General features: G+C 37.4%; 1 protein-coding gene across 10 annotated transcripts in view; it reads right to left on the bottom strand.

Annotated features, from left to right (window-relative positions):
• Positions 1 to 1760: 1760 nt before the first annotated feature.
• Positions 1761 to 20482, bottom strand: part of NLGN1 (neuroligin 1) — a 416745-nt gene continuing 398023 nt past the window's right edge. For 7 of the 10 annotated variants that reach the window (XM_079315493.1, XM_079315491.1, XM_079315487.1 and 4 more), the window contains 3 exons: positions 13128 to 13340; positions 7499 to 8288; positions 1761 to 6518 (listed from right to left, as the gene is read on the bottom strand). In XM_079315493.1, the coding sequence (XP_079171619.1) occupies positions 5696 to 6518; positions 7499 to 8288; positions 13128 to 13340 (1826 nt within the window). In that variant the 3' untranslated portion in view covers positions 1761 to 5695. The remainder of the gene's footprint in view (positions 6519 to 7498; positions 8289 to 13127; positions 13341 to 20482) is intronic. The other 3 variants (XM_079315494.1, XM_079315489.1, XM_079315496.1) reach the window with 1 other exon arrangement.

The raw sequence follows: 20482 nt of genomic DNA, 5'->3' as shown, positions 1-20482 counted from the left end.
CCAACCTCTTGTTAGCTGAACTCTGGTATTATCATGTCTGAGTGCCAGTGGTATCAAGTTCTGCTCACAGATGCTGTTGCCTGGCCCTGCTGACATCAAGAGGGGAAAATTCAGATGACAGAGAAAATCCAGCTATTTCTGTCCAGAATTTATAGCAACATGTGGCCCAGTTGTCTGTCTCTTCCCTTCCAGAAAGGAGCAGAACAGAGCAGACTTCCAACTGCTGTAAAGTGTCATTGTGTCTTTGACATATAGGTCAACATACAGATTTGAGGATCAGGAAGAACTGAATGTTCCTTTCCATATAGATTTTAACATAAAAATTGCTACAGCATGCTAAGGCTGCAGGCTCTGGTACTAATCTCTTCTTTGCATCCATGAATTCAGTTTTTGGGTTTTTTTAATGCAGAAGGGTTTTTTCCCCCCCCTGAATTTTGACATTATGTGCAAATATCCATAAGCATATTGTAAAGCATGTTTTAGAGCCTGGTAGTGCTCATAAATCAGGATAGTTACACTTGTAATAATTTCTGTGAGTGGGTGTTCATGTGCAGGAGAAGATATGCAAAATTGGACAGTGATATGAGCCATGATGAACATTAAAGGTCCAGAAGCAGATCAATAGCTGGTGTAAATTGTCAGGGCTTCATTGATTCCACTGGTCCCACAATAAATATTAATTCAGCTGGAGCTAAAAGGATTGCCATTATCTTATCAGCTGCTCAATGGCAGTGGAAAATGGAGAATGAGGGGCAGGCCTTACCTCCACACCTTTGAATGGTGCCAAAATTCCCTGGTTGGTCAAATGGTTTGAAATCTCCTTTATTGTCTGTGTGTGGGTAAGCACGTGGAGACAGATGCATTTATACACAAGAAAGCATTTTCTGAGACAAATACACAGCTTCTACTGCTGTGATGGCACTTTTATCTTCAAATAAAATCAAAATAAATTTCAAGAGACTGTATAAAATTGGCTTGTACAAATTTGTTGCACTTCTATGAGGTTTTTTTCATTCATCCCAGTAGCAAAGGGACAAGAAACTCAGGTTTTAATCCATAATTTACATACAGTACTTAAATTCTTTTTCAAAACTAAAGCTTATTACAGAAATGATGGTTTCCCAGGTGTACAAATTACTGAGAATTATAATATTAACAAAAAGGAATGAAGTCAGGTTGCATATAAAAATCTACACCTCCTAGGTGACTCTCAACAGGTTTTTTCCGAAACATTTTCTGCCAGATAAAGTTCATTACCTTGTTTAACAATTTTCCATTTCAAGAAGTTAAGATTTTACTGAACCTGTGTATAAGAAATTAATTATACAATGGCATGAAGAGAACCTATGAGAAAAGGGACTTTGTGCATGGCTGGTGATGAACTCATTGATTCTGTGAAGTTCCCTTGAACACCTTATCAGATGCTGCTGATTTCTGGTCTGCATACAAATGTATTGATGTGGCAGAATGGAATCAAATTAGAATGTTTAGAGTAAAAGCCCATTTGCCATGTTTCAAATTGTTCATATTTACTTGGAGGCCTCAGGAGGATATCTTAATCTTATAGTGTTATTATTTCAAACAGAAAAAGAGATTTTTAATGTTATTTGGAGAATGTCCCTTAGCTTGCAGACTGAAAAAAAAAAAAAAAACAAACCAGAACTGCTGCAACAGATATTTTGACAAGAGCTTTAAATGAGAAATAACAAAACCTCTGAAGGGAATTTCCCATTAATCTGATTTATTTGGAAGCACATTTTCACAATAATAATTAAATTTCTAACGTTCGCTTACATTAAAAAGCGACCATCTGTAACTGTTCAATACTAGAAAAAAAAAGGTGGGGGAAGGGCCAATATTTTAAACTAACATCACAGGGGAAAAGCAACATCTTCCAAACATCAAAGGAATACCATGATGTTTGACAGCTCCCTATGAAGTCAGCTGTTTCATCTCCTAGTGAAGTTGGCAACAGAAATCCCAGCATCTTCTGTGCAGTGGTATCTTTAAAACTGTAACATGTTCATTTGTTAGGCCTCTATTCATCCAGCTTTCAGGGTGTTTGAGTAACAAAAACATCAGGTAATTAAAGAATTGTGACACAGGAACCCATGTTTAGTACAGACAGCAAAGACAAGAACATTTTCCTATGGAGGGTTTTATCCAGGAAGCTCATCCAGGCCTTGCAAGTCTTCTGTGGGTGGAGAATATCAGGTGTAACCAACTGAGATACCATTGAGCAAAATGCATTTTGTATCGGTTTTATTTCTCCTAGAAATGTCAGCACAGCACATTATATTGCCTGTAATTTTAATAGATAAACGAGACAATGATTCCATTGTTGATTTTTTTCTCAAAATGGTAGAATACATTTTCTTAAAAAGGTCTGCAAACATATTTACAAAAGTGTGAAATCAATAAATGCAGGCTCTTTATATTTTTACTGAACTTCCAAAGACTGACTGATATCCTAAATTTATTGGAAATCTGGTCCAAAGATGATACAAGAAATTAAATATCAACACTCAGTTTTGCTTTTGTGTAGGCTACCATGTAAAACAAATCAAATAGATAAAATATTCTGAAAAGAACAAACTTATATTCCATGAAGCACATAAAGATATTTCAAAACCATTTCTTATATTTTCATTTCAGCTTTAAAACATCTCTTACTCTTCCTTAATGTTGTGTTAAAATGTGGGACACCATCTTACTTTTGGAAAGCCAGCTGCTGTAATGTCAGTATAAAGTAGCCACTAAAATATCATTCACAGTATCTGTATCACAGGAATGGACTTTTTTTTTTTTTTTCCAAACAGGAGTGACATAATTTGTGTTGTTGCCTTCATCTTTCACATTTTAAATACTATTGGCTGACAGAAATAAAGTGTAGTGTCATGCTTGGTTTACCTAAATCATTTATTTTGTAACTAATAAAAGTAAACAATTACCAGATACTGTATATATAGAGATATATAGATATATGGCCACAAATAAACTATAGTAGAAAGTTATTTTGGTTTTGATAAAGTTAAGAAAAGCACATAAAATCATATTTCATTAATATTTTGTTTTATGGCCATCAATATTTTTGTATTTTTTTTTTTGTTTTGTTTCATCAACATAGCAAAATACAATCTTCTTATTAAACAATAATTATCAGATGGCAGACAATTCTTTTTATTGGTTTACATTGGCAGGTCACAGTCTAAAAGCACAACCACATCAGGCAGAAATTGCACACAGACCGCCCTGGATTTTGAAGACTATTTTTTATGCTTCTACAAAAAGACCTTAATTTAAAACTGGGGACTGTAAGAAGTACTAAGTACATGGTTTTCTATTTCTTTTTTTTTTTTTTTTTTTTTTTTAATAGGTAAGTAAAATAACTGAAATTGCAGTACATTACTTTGGTTTCAACTTAATTTTTAATGTCTGTGCTCAATGTTAGCAACCTGCTTTAAACTTCTCAGCAATCTTTTATAACACAAGTTCAATCACCCAATAAAACCCAGGTGATGCTTTTTTTCCCATCATGGAATACTGCAGATTTATTTCAATTTGGCCTGTTCCTCGCTTTTTTTTTTTTTGTGTTGATATTGCCTTTTTAACTCATTTTTGAAATCTGGAGGAGATTTACATGTGATGACAGTCAAATTGTCAATATTTCTTTAAGAAATGGCTGTGGTGGGGCTGGCCCATAAATATGCAGTTTTATTAATTGTAGAAGGCACCCACATGTCTTCAAAAACCAGACTGGTCTTAAGATATTACTCTTTATTTGAGACAGTTACCATTACTTCATTAAAAAATGACAAAACAGCAATAAACATTTTAGCTCTTTAATGAGCAAAGATCAGGTCTCTTAACATTGGAATAATATTCGTTATCCAGATTATCTTTATTTCACTCAGTGACCAGTAATATGGCCAAGAAATACAAAGTAATTTTTCCATCAAGTAGTATACAATTTTTGTGTGTAATAAGCTTTCATTCTTGAAAAAGAGTAACTGAAAAGAAATGTTTCTGTTACTGCAGTTAGTTTGTCAGAGAAAGTTCTTCGCATTATCTTACAAACTATCAAAATTGCTAGTAATTTGAAAAAATGTAAAAAAAAAATCACATAACTTTAGTCTAATAGAAATATAGTACAGGTAAGAGAGAAAGTATTTATCAGGGGTGTGCTCTTAAGTCCATCTCAATTATTTCTTTTATATAAATGTACATCTGATTACATATACAAATGTTTTGAAAGGACCATGGTATAGAATTACTGAAAAGCAACAGGGGAATGAAAAATTTCTTGTGATTTTAGAACATTCACTTCAAATCACACAAACAAATGTAGTATCCAGATTTTAAAATTTCCAGTTGTTGGCTCTCTCCCCGTTCTCATACACCCTCTTTTTCTACACTCTTGCCATCTGGTCTAGATAATCAATTGGAATGACAAAGCTAATGTATAGCAAAAAGGGGATTAACATTATATTAAAGTATTATAAGTAAACTTTGTAACATGCAACATGAGTTGAAACAATAAACTGAAAGGTGTAATCAGAGCAGTAATATTGGGGCACTTCTAAATGGCAAAACGTCCTTGCAATTAAATTTTTGGACACACTTTACCTTATCAATTTGCACACAATACTCTGTAACTAAATCACAGCAAATTAGAATTCCTTCATCAAAGGAGATTCCATTAAAGTTATAGTTATTTCAAAGCTAGAAATTATTTGGGTGGAAAGAAAAAAGAACATTAATAGTATACTTTTTTTTTTTTGGTTTGGGATTCATATCAGTGAGGGTCCACCACTGTATACCTAGAATGCCATAAATAACTTTAAGAACTGTTGCAATCCCTTCTCTTTCTGAAGCTACCGTGAAATATTTTAATATAATTACTTTTGCCCCTTTAAAGAACTTCTTTAGGTTGTGCCAATTGATGGAGAAAGCTTCTATTAAAAACTCCAATGGGATGAGAAGAATTTTAATTACGGCTTAATCAGCAGCACAGCCACCAAGCATATAAATTATCATGCACATCGTGCTAAAAATATCCAGTTTCCTTTATTCCCACAACTTTTATACTGACAGCACTTAAGTGATAATGTTGTACCTGCCAGGCTGTAAAACTTCTCTGACTGGCAGATTTCAGCATGAGCCCCTTTCTAAGGCCTTAACAGCATTGGTGCTTTGTGTACTTATTCAAATATGTAAATATGGTCTACACAAGAAAACAGGTCCAAATAAAAATTGGTGAAAACTATCTGACATTCCATTAGTGTGTCCCTTGTGCATATTTATAGGTTTTTAAAATTTTCAGTCATAGTTCTTTCCTGCTTGTGTTGCACATGCCTAATTCCATTATGTAACTTAAATCTTCAAAAAATTAATACTTGAATGTGAATGAAAAAGTATCATTCAGGACAACTGCTTCAAGCAATTGCAAACAGTTGGGTTTTTTGTTTTTTTTCTTTCTTTCTTTTTTTTCTTTTGTTTTGTTTGTTTCTTAAGTTCATTTCATATATGTACAATTCATTTTTTTCAAAACCCCAAGTGTTCTTGATATGTATATTCACATAATATTCCTCCATATTTAAATAGTAAGAGTCTTGTAGGTTGAAAGCCAAGTAATCTTCAGTAATATCACCTACTGTAATCCATCAAAAAATAAAGTTTGTTTCGTCTTGTCTGGCTATACCCTGGTTGTTGAGTGTGAATGGGGGTGGGGATGAGGATGGGGCAGAGTATTGTTCTGTCCTCCGGTGAATGTGTTGAATGTGTGTAGGGGCTGAATCCCTGGTATAGTGTTGGGGATCATTGTGATGGTGTTGGGTGTCATTAAGGGGATATCATCAGGAGACCTTCTCATAGCTAGCGTGTAGTCTGGGGGACAGGCGGTCCTGAGAACCACCTCATGTGGATGGATGGACTCACATTCATGATCCAAGTCAGTGTGCTTCATTTGGAGGGACATTATCTCCTCTTCTTGTGCATGGGTGAGATCATTGGTAGTGGTACGTTGTGGGCTACATCTCCTGTGGACGTCGTGTCTCCTCTTGTCCTTTTTGTAGTACAGTGCTGCAAAGGCCAAAATGTTCAGGAACAGCAAAGACGCGCCAACTGCGATAGTAACGCTCAACTCTGTTGAGTAGTCCCTTTGATCCACTGAAAACGGGCTTGGTTGTTGTTTGGGATCATCTTGTTTGGCTGTAGGAAAGGCTGAAGTAACTGAAACTGAATTTTTCCTCGTGGGTCTGAAAGTATTATCAGTCGATGGCACTTTAGTTGTGGTAGAGGTATACTGTGAAATGTCGTTAAGATTGTGCAGATGAGGTACCAGCTCCAACCAAAGGTTCACTTTGTTGGCCCTATAGTGTTCTTTAACTCGTGGTTTTAATCCAATGTGAAGATACAGCTGGTCTTTCTGAGAATATCTGGTCCATGCTACTTCTTCAAAACGATTTGGTTTTGTGTGGATGAATTTTGTGTCTTGCGGCACTGGTTGATTTGGGTCACTAAAAGAAAAAGATATCTCCAATGTTACAAAGCATTTCAAATGGAGTTATAAAATTAACATAATTAAGATTTTATACTAAACGTTTAAGATTGCCTTTGGACAGAGCAGAATTCTATTCCCTAAAATTAGAGGCTTTAATAATCTTGATTAGAAACAGCATTATGCAAAAGAACCCTTTTTTTTTTACACAGACTTCAGTGACCTTCCTGGTTCTCCAAAATGTTGATGTCTCACAGTGAAATCTTGTGCTACTCAGGGAAGATTGCCTGGGATGTGGTGATGTGGACAAATGTCTATGAGAGACCAGTGTGAGAGAACATTGTTTGTCTTTTTTAGCAGCATAAAGTTCATACAACTCTGCATTTATGTTCCTGTGAATCATCTGTGGCCTTCCAGAGTAGAAGGATCCTAGCAGGGCACAACTCAGTACAATGTATAGTCAAAAATAAGTGGTCAAATGTAATAAAGGTTTTTGAACTCCAGTGGGAAAAAAAAAAAAAGAATTAATGAAAATGGCAAAACTTTCCAAGTTTAAAGTCACATATTTTATGGTCAGAAATGAGAATTTAGGATAACATGTGCTACTAAAATAAGCTGTAGTATATTTGATGGAATGTTTATATAATTTTCTGTCTCACTGGATGAAATTATCTGTGGTGGGGTAAGGGCAGGTAGTAACGTAGCTGGTTTTAACTATAGACATATGTTAAATGCTTAGTTTTACACTTTTCCAGAGTTTCTTTAATTAGTTTTGTGTACATTTTAAAATTTCCTTGCAGAAAGTCTGCAAAGATATTTTCTCTTCTTACCTAAAACATATAAGTGAACCAAGGGACATTACTGTAAATATAAATATCCAACTCAATTCTTAATCTCTTATTCATCCTACAAGTATAGACACTCTCAAGGGAGATAACAAATGGGAAGCACCATTCCATCCCAAGTTTGCACACAAGACATTCATTATCTGGTACTCACCCAGTTTTTGCAAAGTTTGTCCAGTACGTCATCACCACTGCACTTAGCATGACGTCATTTTTGGAGAAATTACAAGGAAATAACTCAGTAGGACCAATCATGGGGATTCCTAGTACGTAAGGAACCTCATCTCCATGGGCTGCATCTGCCCATGCAGGTACCTGGTCTGTCTGGCAATGATGGTAGAAGGCATAGAAATACGTAGGCGATCCGAAATTCGAGTGAAGATCTGCAGTGGCCACTGCTGGTGCAACCCACTGGTGATCAGTGAACAAAGCCAGCAGCGTTTTCCTTCTGGTCTCGGGGTTGTGCCGGTCTGCCCAGTCTGTGTACATAAATTTAATGGTTTCCCTCAATATGTCTTTGCCTTCGGGGTATCCGTATAAGTTATCGACAAAATTAGAAACCGCAAAGTCAAAATCGCTGGCTGATATGCCGTCTTCACTATCCACAATGTTTTCAACAAACTTCAACCCTTCCCCTTGGTTCACTCCCAGCATGATGTCATAGTTGAGGAATTCTCCTTGCTCCATCAGGATCTGAGGGTCGTCTGGTATCACGTCGCCGTCGATCACTGGTCCAAAGGCTATGTGGTATCTTGCTGGCTGGATGTCCTGGTCCACAAGTTCTCTGTAAGGCTTCTTCTGCAGACATTCTACCAGTTCCACAGTGTCTGACATGTTGCAACCAACTTTTGTAGCCAACATCCTGGCGTATTTTGCAGGCTGAAAGCTAACTGCCCAGCTGGAGAGAGCTGTTCCACTCTGAGCTATTGCTCTTTGAAAAAGTCCTGTGGGGAGAAATATTTGAAAACTACTGAAGCGACCTTGAAACAGCCATGGACTTTGAAAGATTCAAAGGAGTTCTTTGAAACAATAGAAAACTTTAACAGAAGAGATACCTGAATCTTAATAGTACTTAAATATATGGGGTGGTGAGATCTGACTGCTGTTGTACCTACCAGTAATGTGCATAAAATAAATACAGTATGTGCTGAAGCAAATGATTCTCCCTCAATATGGTCCAGCTGAGGAACAGATTTTCAAAAGAAACTCAGGAAGGAAAAGGAGTGGCATTACATTATGTAGGATAAAACTATCAGATTACAACAAAAATTCTTAAAATTAAATCAGATAGATATATAGATTGGAGGAAAGGCTATCAAGTATCTGAAATGCTTTGAAGTTTTAGGTATTGTTCACCCATCTGCAGCATGCATGCATACAACTATATGAAATAAATTTATTACACTTTTTAATGTTTTCTTTGGGATTAAACTCTGCTTGAAAGGTGAAGTGCTTTTACATTGTGTATCACTGCAAAAGTTTGTATGCCAGAGTAATAGATGAGAATCTACCAGGCAGCTATTAAATTTATAAGTGCCAAAATCCTTTCTTGTAAGGAACATTTTTAAGGCAGGTTTATATTGATCATACTTACATAAAAAGGGAAATCACATAATTTATACTATTTAGCTTTGTAATTCAGAGATTTAAACATATGTTCAGGTATTCAGTTAAGGGAGAGAGGATGATCTGGCACTGCATATAAACATGCAGTAAATCCCAAAGACTTCAGTACAATTAACTTGAATTTATGCTGATTTAATAGCACTCTGGACCAGGAATTCTACCCAAAGAAATAACAAAATACCTTAAAATTTATGGTTTTTTCTCCCTTCTCTAATGATTTTTAAAACATATCGTGGATTATAACCTCACCCCCTTGTAGTCAGTCAATTAATGCAATTATTTTGTTATTGACTCTAATGCAATCAGAACACTATCCTTCTTCTGATACTTTTGGTCCTCCCTTTGCATTTTTCCTCTCCATTTGAGAAGGGTACTTTGGGTTCTGAAAGAGAGTCTGAACCTTGTGTAAAATACTGCTCAGAAACTATATTTAGGTAATTTAGATTGTGTTTAATAGGTATTTAGACAACATTTAGTGACAGTGGCCTTTCTGCTGTTTTGTTTTCAATTTTCAAAAAAGTTCATTTCAGTATCATACTTTTTGCACAAACACTGGAAAATATTTTATATTGGGTAGTGGTCTATAGTGTTAAATTTTTATGCTGATTTAAAATATATGGCTCAAAATTTTGTTTTACTTGGGCTGATGTGCACCTGAAGTCATTTAACCATCTCTGTTGGAGTCACTTAGGGATGGAAAGTGACACCTGGCCTCACACAATTCCACCAGGAATCTTTAGTCCAATGCCTGATGAATGGCTGGTCACTCCCACCAGACCAGCTGGAGTCAAGGCACTCAGCTTACCTGAGAAATTTATTCCAATAATGCACAAGATGGCTTCTGCTTTGATAAGCAACATATTTCTATTGATAAAAAAACCTCCCTAGCCTCTAAATCAAATCAGAGAAATGATTTTACAGCCTCTATTGCAGCACCAGACCCTGTACACTCACAAACAAGTCAGAATCTTTTGCTGGCAGGAAACGTTTTACAGGCTTCTCAGGAATTTTTAAATAATTCTAGATTTTATAGGTCCTAATAGAAAAGCCTTCAATTTAGATAGGTGTAGAGACTGAAATGTGTCAACTCAAGCCTCTTCTTAAACTTATGAGAAGCCATATCCAAATATTATTTTCTTGCAAGATATGAGTAAAAATAAGAATGAACTTGAGCTATAAACAGCTAAAATATATTTGCATGTTTATGAGGTCAGATACTGAACTAGTATAAATCAGCTCAAAGTCAGTAGAATTACCACAGAGGATCCAGGCATTGTAATAAATGTAACTAAATGACAAAGCTGAATTTTCACAAAGATGTATTTCATGATAATTCATAATGTGTGGAGGGTTTTGCATATTGTGTAAATCTAGCTTTATTGCTTTATTAAATATGTCTGAACAAGGACAGAAAGTGTAAGCTATGTGTAAGAAAATGCTGATACAAACACTGTGGCTTGCTAAGTGCTACATAAACATCAGATGCTGGATTAAGTAAAAGTGGTCAAGTCCTTTGGCCATAAAACCATCTGAGGAAGTGAAGCTAAATATCCCTCCTTGTGCTGAAGAATGCTGACAGAGCTATTCCTCCACTCAAAGCATTTGCTGAAAAATGAATGGTCTGAAAAATTATTTTCATTCTGTCACAGAATTCATGGCAGAAATTGTACCTCACAGGATGGAGAACTACATTTTTGTGTGATAATGTGTATGATTATTACTGCTTAAGGGCTTCAGACAGATGGAAAGAAGATTTAAATGTTCAATGGGCCATAGTGCTTTGTGACCCCTTTTCAATGTCTCACCACAGTAAATAATAATAATTTGCATATATTCCTCTATATTCTGAGAGCACTTTGTGAAGATGGGTGCTGCTCTGCCCACTTGCAGGTGGGTGGCTGTGAACAGCTCCATCTTGAAATAGGCTGAATTCTTTCTCTCACTGCCAAGGGAATCTTTCAGAGGGAGATGACAGAAGCTGAGAGAGCTTCTGAATTTATAGCTTATGAAAGAGTCTGGTTGATAATCATAGAATCACAGAATCCTACAAGGGCTTGGGCTGGAAGGGACCTTGAAGCTCATCCCATTTCACCCCCTGCCATGGGACACCTTCCACTGTCCCAGGGTGCTCCAAGCCCCATCCAACCTGGCCCTGGATATTTCCAGGGATGGAGCAGCCACAACTTCTCTGGGAAACCTGTGCCAGAGCCTCTCCACCCTCCCAGGGAAAAATTTCTTCATGACATCTGATCCAACCCTGCCCTCTGTCAGTTTGAAGCCATTCCCCCTTGTCCTATCACTACATGCTCTCCTAAAAAGCCCTTCTGCACCTCTCATATGTGAATGTGAAACATCAGGAAACAAAATAGGGTTTGGAAATATTAAGAAATAACTTTTCTTCTTTGAACCTGACCAATTTATATTTTCTTTTTTCTTTCTTTTTCTTTTTTTTAATGGCAGCTCTACCACCTCCAAATGAAACAACATACATGGGAGTGTGGTGAATTGTTCTGTTTAATCCAAATTTCATCAAAGCATGGGTTTGCTTTTAAAAGAAATCCTTAAAAATTTACTTTTACTGAACCTTCTTCAGACCTCTCAAAAATACCTTTATCTGCTGTGTTGGCAACTTGGTGCCTCAGTTTTCCCCAAGCAAATTCTGCTCCTGGCAGAATTCTGGCCATGTGTTGGGATATGACAGGGTATCATTTGCTGATAAGAGGCAACACAAGACTGTCCAAATATTGTAAATTTGGTATTTTGCATTGATGCCATGTTACACTAAGAAGATTGATTTTAACACTAAACAAATAGTTAGGGGAAGATAAACCAGGTGTCCTCATTCAACCTGGAGTTAATCCTTGATGATAAAGTTGCTTTTCAGAGTTCTGATGAAAGAAGATGGAGCATTGAGACCCTCAGGTCACAGTGCAGTGAGATAATGCTTACATCTTGTTCTTACAAGCATCTTCTTTTAAATATCTCCCATTTAAGTTCAGGTAGTTATGGAAGAAAAAAAAAGATTACATTAAAAAACCAAATTGTGAAAATAGACTAAAATTTAGACCACAGTCTTATTTTCCACTTGGCTCTTCCTGTAAAAATTGTATTTTTCTCTCATTTAAAGAAGCATAATGGCATGGTCTAAAGAATCTCTCACTTCTATTGACCTCAGTGGTCTTTGTAGCATGACTTTGGGGAAATGCAGCTCTTTTAATGTCAGCAGAATTACGTTTTTATGACCAGCCAATTAGTCCCCCATGGAGATACAGCAATATAAATTAGTGGAGGATTATATGCACAGGGCACAGTGTGGTGTCCCTGGTAAAACTAATACAGATAAAAAATATGTGAAAACAGTAAGACAAAAGTAACGTGATCAATAAGCAATAGCCATGCAAATGAGAGACACTGTGTGAAACTGTGGTGCAAAAATCATAGAATAAGTTGGGTGCCTCAAACAGCATGATTTTAATTCCCTGCTGCCTGCCTCAACTAGAGAGAAAAGGTGTTAGTTATGGAATAGGAAAAAACATATAGAAGGAAATCCATTTGCAACTTGGATGCTTTGACAATTTTGGATCATGCATGCAAAACATTCAACCATTCTTTTATTAGATGACAGCAAGTGAAGTCCATGCACTTTCAGACAAAAGATTTCTGAACTAGTTACTTGTTTCCTTCACACAAAATAATAGTTTTAAGAAATTCAGCTGTTAGCCTGAAAAGAGAAACAGTGTCATTTTAGTTTTCTTTAAATTCTGCTCCTCAGGAGAAACTAAACATGCCTTTCACAACTGTCTGAATATAGATGACCTCATCTACTGTGAGCATGACTGACTGATTTTCCAAAAAAGACACCCTTAGGTAGGAAAGAAAAGAGACAAAAATGATGCACCAAGAAAATGCTGTTCAGAAGTCTGCTATAAAGTGATTCTACAAAGCTCCATAGGAAAAAGAAGAAAGTGACCCAAAATTTAAACATGCACAGAAGAGCTGAGGGAGAAGGAGGCTTGTACAGCCTTTAAAAAGTTTCTTAATATTGAGCTGAACTCAACAGTTCATAGAAACAAAGAGAATATACAGAACATCACATAGTACTAATGGTGGTGGCATGCAGACACCAAAATTGTCAAAATTTGCAACCTGCATAATACCTTTGGTTGAATTGCTCCAACGGTTACCTTCAGAATAATGGGATAAAGTCAAGAGATTGACGCATGAACCGCCTGCCCCAGATCCAAAAACAGTTATTCGCAATGGGTCACCACCAAAAAAACCAATATTTTCACTAGTCCATCGCAAAGCTTGGATTAGATCAAGGAGGCCATAGTTTCCTTTTGCTGCTTGGTCCCCAGTGCTCAGAAATCCTGTTAAAGTAAAAGAAAAGAGAAGGGGTTAGCAAGGGTTCTTCTGAGTGATGCTGTTAAAATCTTCCAGGTGAGATTTCAGTAGCATATACCATCAAATATTGTTCAACTACATAATTTTCCATAGTCCCTGGGATCAATTTGCAGTTTTGCACTCCTTATGAAATAAACAATATTTGGCATCCACTCTTTTGGCCATGATAAATATTTCTAGCAAAGATGGAGATACTTCCCAGGCAAAAATACTCATCTAAATCTTAACAGGTCACAGATTATTACTCCCAAGGATTTTGTGTTGATTGTACTGAATTTAAGGGTGAAAGTTTAGGAAATAGAAAAGATGCAGCTGTTTTCTACATGATTTGATCAACTCTGTGTTGCTTTTCTGTACTTGGATGCAGCCACGAGCTTTGCATGTGCCTGAGATGCAATTATTACACTTCCCTGTAGACTCTGTTTAATCCTGTCTTGGCAACTCATTGTCTTTTACTTTTTTCTCCACCCAAAAATGCAGCTTATGTCACAGGACAAGCCAGACTGAACAATGGGAACAGCTCTCAACTCCCTGAGCTCCATCCCAGAGTCATTAACCTGAGTTAATTGAATCTACATTAAATGGATAAAGACAATTTAGGTTGTTTCCATGACCCCTTAAGAGCGAAAAGGTAAGAGCTCAGGGGTAATCTGGAGAACACTACAATTGCTCCCTTTTATTCCTGGAGGAAAAGTGTTGGAATGTGTCAGGTGCAGGAATGACTGTTCCACACTTTACTCCCAGCAGTGCCTTCACTTTTAGCATTGCTGTTGCTCTTGTCATTAGAGCCTCTGACTCTAAAAGATGCACAGCAAAAGCTCTGAAGAAAGTCTCTGTTGATAAAAGACATTGCTTTTGGACCCCATTTGTTGACATTTCCAATTTTCTCAGCTTAATAAACAAATGTTTAAATACTACCAGCATTATGAAGTAGTCCTTGCCTCCATTTGCATATCAAACTGATTGATGCTCACTAAATCGTGTAACTGCTTTTCAGCACATGCTTTGTAGAGAAATGCAACGATTACAACAATTATTTCCACGTTAATTAGATATCAGTGGGTCTTCTAGTCTCGTCAAAGTTCTACTGATTCAACTCTCTTGAGTGCAGACAGCCTACTCAAAGGAAGTTTACTGTAGTTTTGCAGACAAATGGCTCTCAAAGGAGTCCTACTCTTTCATTATGACAATAAAAGCAGCTTTTAAGACATTTCTAAGAAGGCACATGTGCATATACATTTATATAGCAAGGATTAAAAAAGAATACAGATAGGTGCACGTGTGTACCTACATTCAGGGATATAATGAACGTGTCCTTTTTCACGTTAATATTACTCTGATTTGGCTTCAAATTGCATTTGATGTTGTAAATACATAAATAGAGATATTTATACTAGCAGCCCTTCTTTGCTGTAAATGGCACTGGAAGCTCCCTGGCCCCACTGCCTCAGCAGTTGAGCTCTGCTCTGTTTAGGGCGAGCAGCTTTGTTTGTGTAGGTCAATCCTGATTTTTGTAACCACAGAGAGGGAAGAGGAAAGTGGCATAAGGTACCAGGCCAGCAATTCTCCCACTTCCAGACTTAATGTACCAACTCTAATAGACATACTTCTTTCATTGTATCTGTAGTAAATGGTTACTCTATGCTAGACTTTAAAATAACCACTCTTCTACAACTGAAACCTGCCATATTTATTATTCAACTGCATAAAAAGCAAAGTAGCATCACTGCTATAGAAGAAAACACCCCCTTGGTATTCAGAAGCCTAGAAAGGAAGACACAGTTATAATTCATTCAATCATTCATTCTCACTTTATTACTACAGCTCAGCACTGAGTTGAGATTATGTTGATGTTATTTTAGTCATGTCCTTCACTGGGCTCTGTGTGGCCAGAGGGTTGGTGTGCATGGCTCTGTGCAGGCACAATCCTGCCTGCACAGGAACATCCATTCTTGTCTTCATGCTCCAGTGAAACGTTGTTCCACAAAAATAATTTTTAAGGACATGGAGAGATGATGTGTTTGATATGATGGCAAATCCAATGACAGCTCTCTAACCAGTGTCACTGCCTTTGTCAGCCTGCCTGGAGTTGATGGTACCAAGGACTGTAACAAAATTAAAACACAGGAATTTATGGGAACTACAGGATCCTGTGGCTGTACACAGGAAAATCTTCCCCTTTCTTTGCATAAGTGCATGGCTGTGGAAATTCAGAGACAAATCAGCTCAGCACATTAAGACATAAGTGACTGCACTGATTCAAGGCATTAGAGGGGCTGGCAGTCCCCGAAGCACAGGAGCAATGAGATGGGAGCAGCTACAGCAGTTACCAAAACTGTGACATAAACATGTCCCTCTTTGCTTTTTTGCTTTCCCTGGCTTTCAGATTCCCTGAGCCTGGCCAGGATCTTATCTCAGCAGAGCTGCAGCATTGCTTCCGAGAGATCCAATAGATTTCTCAAAATTATTCCGAGGCATTTATTAGGAAATTAGATGGTGGGGTTATGGCTGAGCTAAACTGATCACTCTGAAGGAACACAAATGTGAACACTCAAACTTTCAGAAAAAGTTTGTATAATATGCAGCAAAGTAGAAACCATAAGTCTTTGCCTGGAAAAGCAACAGATTAAAATTATAGACAAAGTCTTTGATAGGACAAACTCCTGGTGTCCAATCAGTTCCTATCAAGTCTCATAGCTGGATGGGGAAATGGGAAATCCTTGGGAAATTATAAATACACCACTTTTAAAGATTTTTCATGAATCTCCTGTTGCTTAAAGTAGATGTCAGGAACCTTGCATTCAGTTCAGGGAATGTGCCAGGAGGGGGAGCTTTCAGTTTATTTAAAAAAAAAAAAAAAAAAAAGGCTGTGTTAGTAATATTCTCCTCATTCATCTATATTAAACAAATTATGACTTGTGTCCAGAGCAACAGCTCTGATGCAAAAGAAATATCTCACGCCTCCTCAGCAAGAACCACACTGGCTGATTTCCATATCTGCACAAGATGGATGATGATTGATGTTGACTTTCATGACATGAAACATTTCTATCTCATTTTTCAGAACCATAAGAAGCCTGTTAATATCACCACCTGTTCATGCCTTTTTTTCTTGTATGCAGTGGTATCAGCATGGCTTAGGAGCATTCAGAATGTCATGAAATCAGAGATGGGAGTGATAAAACAGATGAGGTTTTTCTTTCCAGTTTGTAGCTTTTTTTTTTTTTTTCTTTTCCTAGTAAGGAGTGCCTCAATACAGATAAATGCATGGAAGTGAGGGAAGTGCTTTAACACCAGAATCATCAGCCTGTTGGTCTGTGGGTGCAGGCACTTATTCCTATTTATCACAGAGATAAAGCAGAGATTGGAACAATGTGTTTTGTCTTTATCCCAAGAGGAGCTTTCAGTGTGTAATGGATATAGATACCAAACATTTTGGTGCATTCCTATGACACAGCCATTACAACATCTACTTACTAAGCTTGCAATTTTGAGTCACTGAGGAAAACCTGCTCTTGCTGTAAAGGTCTTGTGTGTCTGGAAGTTTCTCTGTTTTTAAACTGTATCAGCTAGTCTATTAAATATATTATCCCTTTCTGCACATACTGTCTTATTATTATCCTTGGATTGTCATCTTACCAAGAATGCTGCTATCATATTCTGCCACCTTTTGCTCTTGTAAAAAGAGGGAAGTAAATTATTCCTTATTTCAGTTATTCCAGGAAGACATTTTCAAAAAACTTAGTTTTGCATTATTCTCTGAAAAGGTCAGATTGAGCTAATTTTGTTCCATAATTAAGTCCTTCTACTGGAAATATTCCAATCATCAGCTGAACAATTGCTATTTTATATTCTGAATGAAGAGGTTATCTCTTCTTTTATCTCCTCCAGAGGAGCAGACTGTAATAGAATTATGGAAGTGAGGATGTGGTCTTTTGTGAGTTTAAGAAAGAGATTTATTAAGCTCATTTGGACCATTTCTCTGTTACATGTCTGTTAGACAAATATGCAGAGAGTGCCACAACCAGGCCCTCTATTTTATATTAAGATAAATCTTAATGCTTTATAGGCTTATCTGGCTGGGTAATGATTTCTGCTTGCCATTCAGACAAATTTTTTTCTAGTATGATTCCAGCATTTTTGAAGAATAAATAAAATAATGGGTTTGGGAAACTTAAAATGTTTAGTTGAGAACCTTCGGTAGTTTGAATTATTTTACACTCTGTCCTAATTTGAAGATTCAAATTAATGCAGAGAGGGAGGTGAAGACAGAATTTTTCTTAATGTAAGGGACTGCTACAAGCCAGTGATGCAGGGAGAGACCAGGTGCAGGCTGGTGGGTATGAAAGTGCCATTTCACATCACAAGAGACCCAAACCATCCCTCTAATGAGTTCTGTCTGTATGTTTGATGGCACAGTGACCTTTGTGGCTGGATGGAAGTGAGGGGCAGAATGTCTTGCTGGACACACAAAATAAAATATCTGCCCTTGAGAAAACACACAATAACAAATGCTACTCTAAAAATAAAGCACAAGAGCATATAAAAATTGGTCTGACATGCTTAAAGGGCTTTTTCCAAGAGTTCTGTCTCTGAAAGCAGTAACACTTAAGACTTTAATGCTACCCACCTGTTTAGGAATGTGTTATAATAATTTAGCTAAGTTTCCAGTTACAATTCCCTGTGCAGTCAAATGCCAGCTTTAATTTTGTTAAAAGCAACTGTTAAATTGTACAAGTGTAAATGCACCAATGCATAGTGGAAGAATGCAGAGTAGTTTTTGAGGGAAAAATTTGCATTCCCTCTGGGTTCATTGCTTAGGACTTTAGTTCAACACCTTCTATTAATATTGAATGGTAATTGCCATGTAAAGAAATTTTCCACTGCCCTTCAAACTGCACCTACTCAGATAGGAATGTGAGCAAGATAAACAAATTTTAAGAGACATGGATAAACTTGAAGAGCACATTTGTTTTCATCTTAGCCATTTCTCTAGAATTCACATCAGCTAAATAATCTGAATGATTTACATGGGCAGCAGCCCTGTGAACATTAATGTACATGTGATATTCATGAAGCAGAGGACACTGCTCCTCACTTTGCTGATCAGCATTTCCTAATTTTAATGGCATATTTTAGTCATGGATAGGGGATAAGGTGACTAAAAGAACTAGGAACTCCCATAAGAAAAATGTAGGAGAAAATGAACTATTCAGTGCATGAAAAATATTCCTCTACAGACATCTGCAGTGTACCTCTGCTTGAGAATCAGACAAGCAAGTATTCTGAAAATGCTGCTCAAGCAGGTGTTTTGTATGAAATTCATTTCATATACAGAAAAGTGATTGCAACATTAGCAAAGTTCCTGCCTATTTCTGTAGCTTTCTGCCACATACATATTAGTAATGAGATTAATGATTTCAGAAGTGCAAGATTTTAGCTTAACTCCCTGAAATGTGTGCAGTACCATGCTGCATCCTGATGCACTCTTTCCTGGCTGCTTCAGACCAAGAATCACAGAATCATGGAATTATTCAGGTTGGAAAAGATCTTTAAGACCATTAACCCAGCACTGCCAGGTCAACCACTAAACCATGTCCCCAGGTGTCACATCTACACATCTTTTAAATCCCTCCAGAGATGGTGATTTCTTTGGGCAGTGCTGCTGCCCCAGCAGTCAGCCTTTGGAAATTCCCAATCATTTCACCAAAGTAAACAATTTGCAGGGTTGAATCGGTAAATACACAAGCCTGTCAATATATCATTTGTCATTTTTTAGGTATGCATGGAAGAAAGTGTGTGATGAGCAATGAACTCTGATGTGCTATTTCAACATTGGGCTACTGTTGCAATTTTTATCACTCCTCCCAGGGTACTAAATCCTTTAAATTAGCATTAGTGAAGTGGCTGGAGCCTACAAAAGAGGAGGATATCTGAAGAAATTCTTGCCTGTGAGGGTGCTGAGGCCCTGGCACAGGTTGCCCAGAGAAGCTGTGGCCTCCTCATCCCTGGAATTGTCCAAGGCCAGGTGGGATGGGACTTGGAGCAGCCTGGGACAGTGGAAGGTGTCCCTGCTCATGGCAGGGGCGTTGGACTGGATGATCTTTAAGGTCTAACACAATCCATCCTATGATTGTACAATTCTAAGCATCCTGTAGATGTTGAAACATTATAAATCCATCATTCTTTGAAGGCTGTGAGAAGAGGGTGACTCTGCCTTTAAAGTTTCAATAAAGAGATGATAAAAGTCTGAGAGTGCTTTGAAAATCAGAATCTGCCTCTCCTCCACATTGTCAGTGCTTATTTCCCACTCTGCCTGTTCTGTCATGTCAGTTGTGGGGAGGGTCTCAATGCTGGGTATTTTCTGAGTGCCTGATATTGATGTTCCAGCCTTGTCCCTGTGGCCACCCCATGGGTGCACAGGCTGTTGTGGTGTGGGGCAGAGGGAACAGGGATCAACCCTCTGCTTGCCAGCCCCTGCTCCAAGCACAGCACAGCCACACGAGAGATCAGCTCTGAGGTAACTTATTATAGATGATCTTTACTGAAATCAAAGGGAAGTCTGATAACAATCTCTCTTTGAGAGCTCTGTAAGCAATGGGGCCAGTCCACTAGATGAGATCTTTAATACTGATTTCTGGTTAGGCTGTAAAAGAAAAAAAGAAGAGGAGGAGGTGAGCCCAGTCTCAGAAATACAGCTGCAGATACTAATTCTACAAGATTTTAAATGACATGTGCTGACATGTATTAGGAAGGAGAAGGGGGCCTTAAGAGCTGGTGAATGATATTATGGCATGGATGAACACAAGAGGCAGCTGGAGTGGCTTTGATTGGAATGTGTCCTCTTTGAAAAATACAAGAAAAAAGATGGGCTTTGCCACAGAAAATAGCAGAAACCTTTGAATATTGTCATTTTGGAAAAAACAAGAATTCTACTGCTATGAGAGAACATCTGCTTGAATACCTTCCACAAAGTGAAAAATCATAGTACATGGCTGGGTCATGCTCTAGGGCAACTCAAGTTTTAGTTTGAAGTATTTATAAGTTGCATAAAGTCTTCACAGGAAATGAACATTATATTACTAAGTAATCCACTAGCAGTGTTTTT

Source organism: Erithacus rubecula (genome assembly GCF_903797595.1).
Source record: "Erithacus rubecula genome assembly, chromosome: 11".
NCBI classification, from domain to species: domain Eukaryota; kingdom Metazoa; phylum Chordata; class Aves; order Passeriformes; family Muscicapidae; genus Erithacus; species Erithacus rubecula.
The sequence above is the reverse complement of the archived record's forward strand: the minus strand, read 5'-3'. Positions and strand labels throughout refer to the sequence as shown.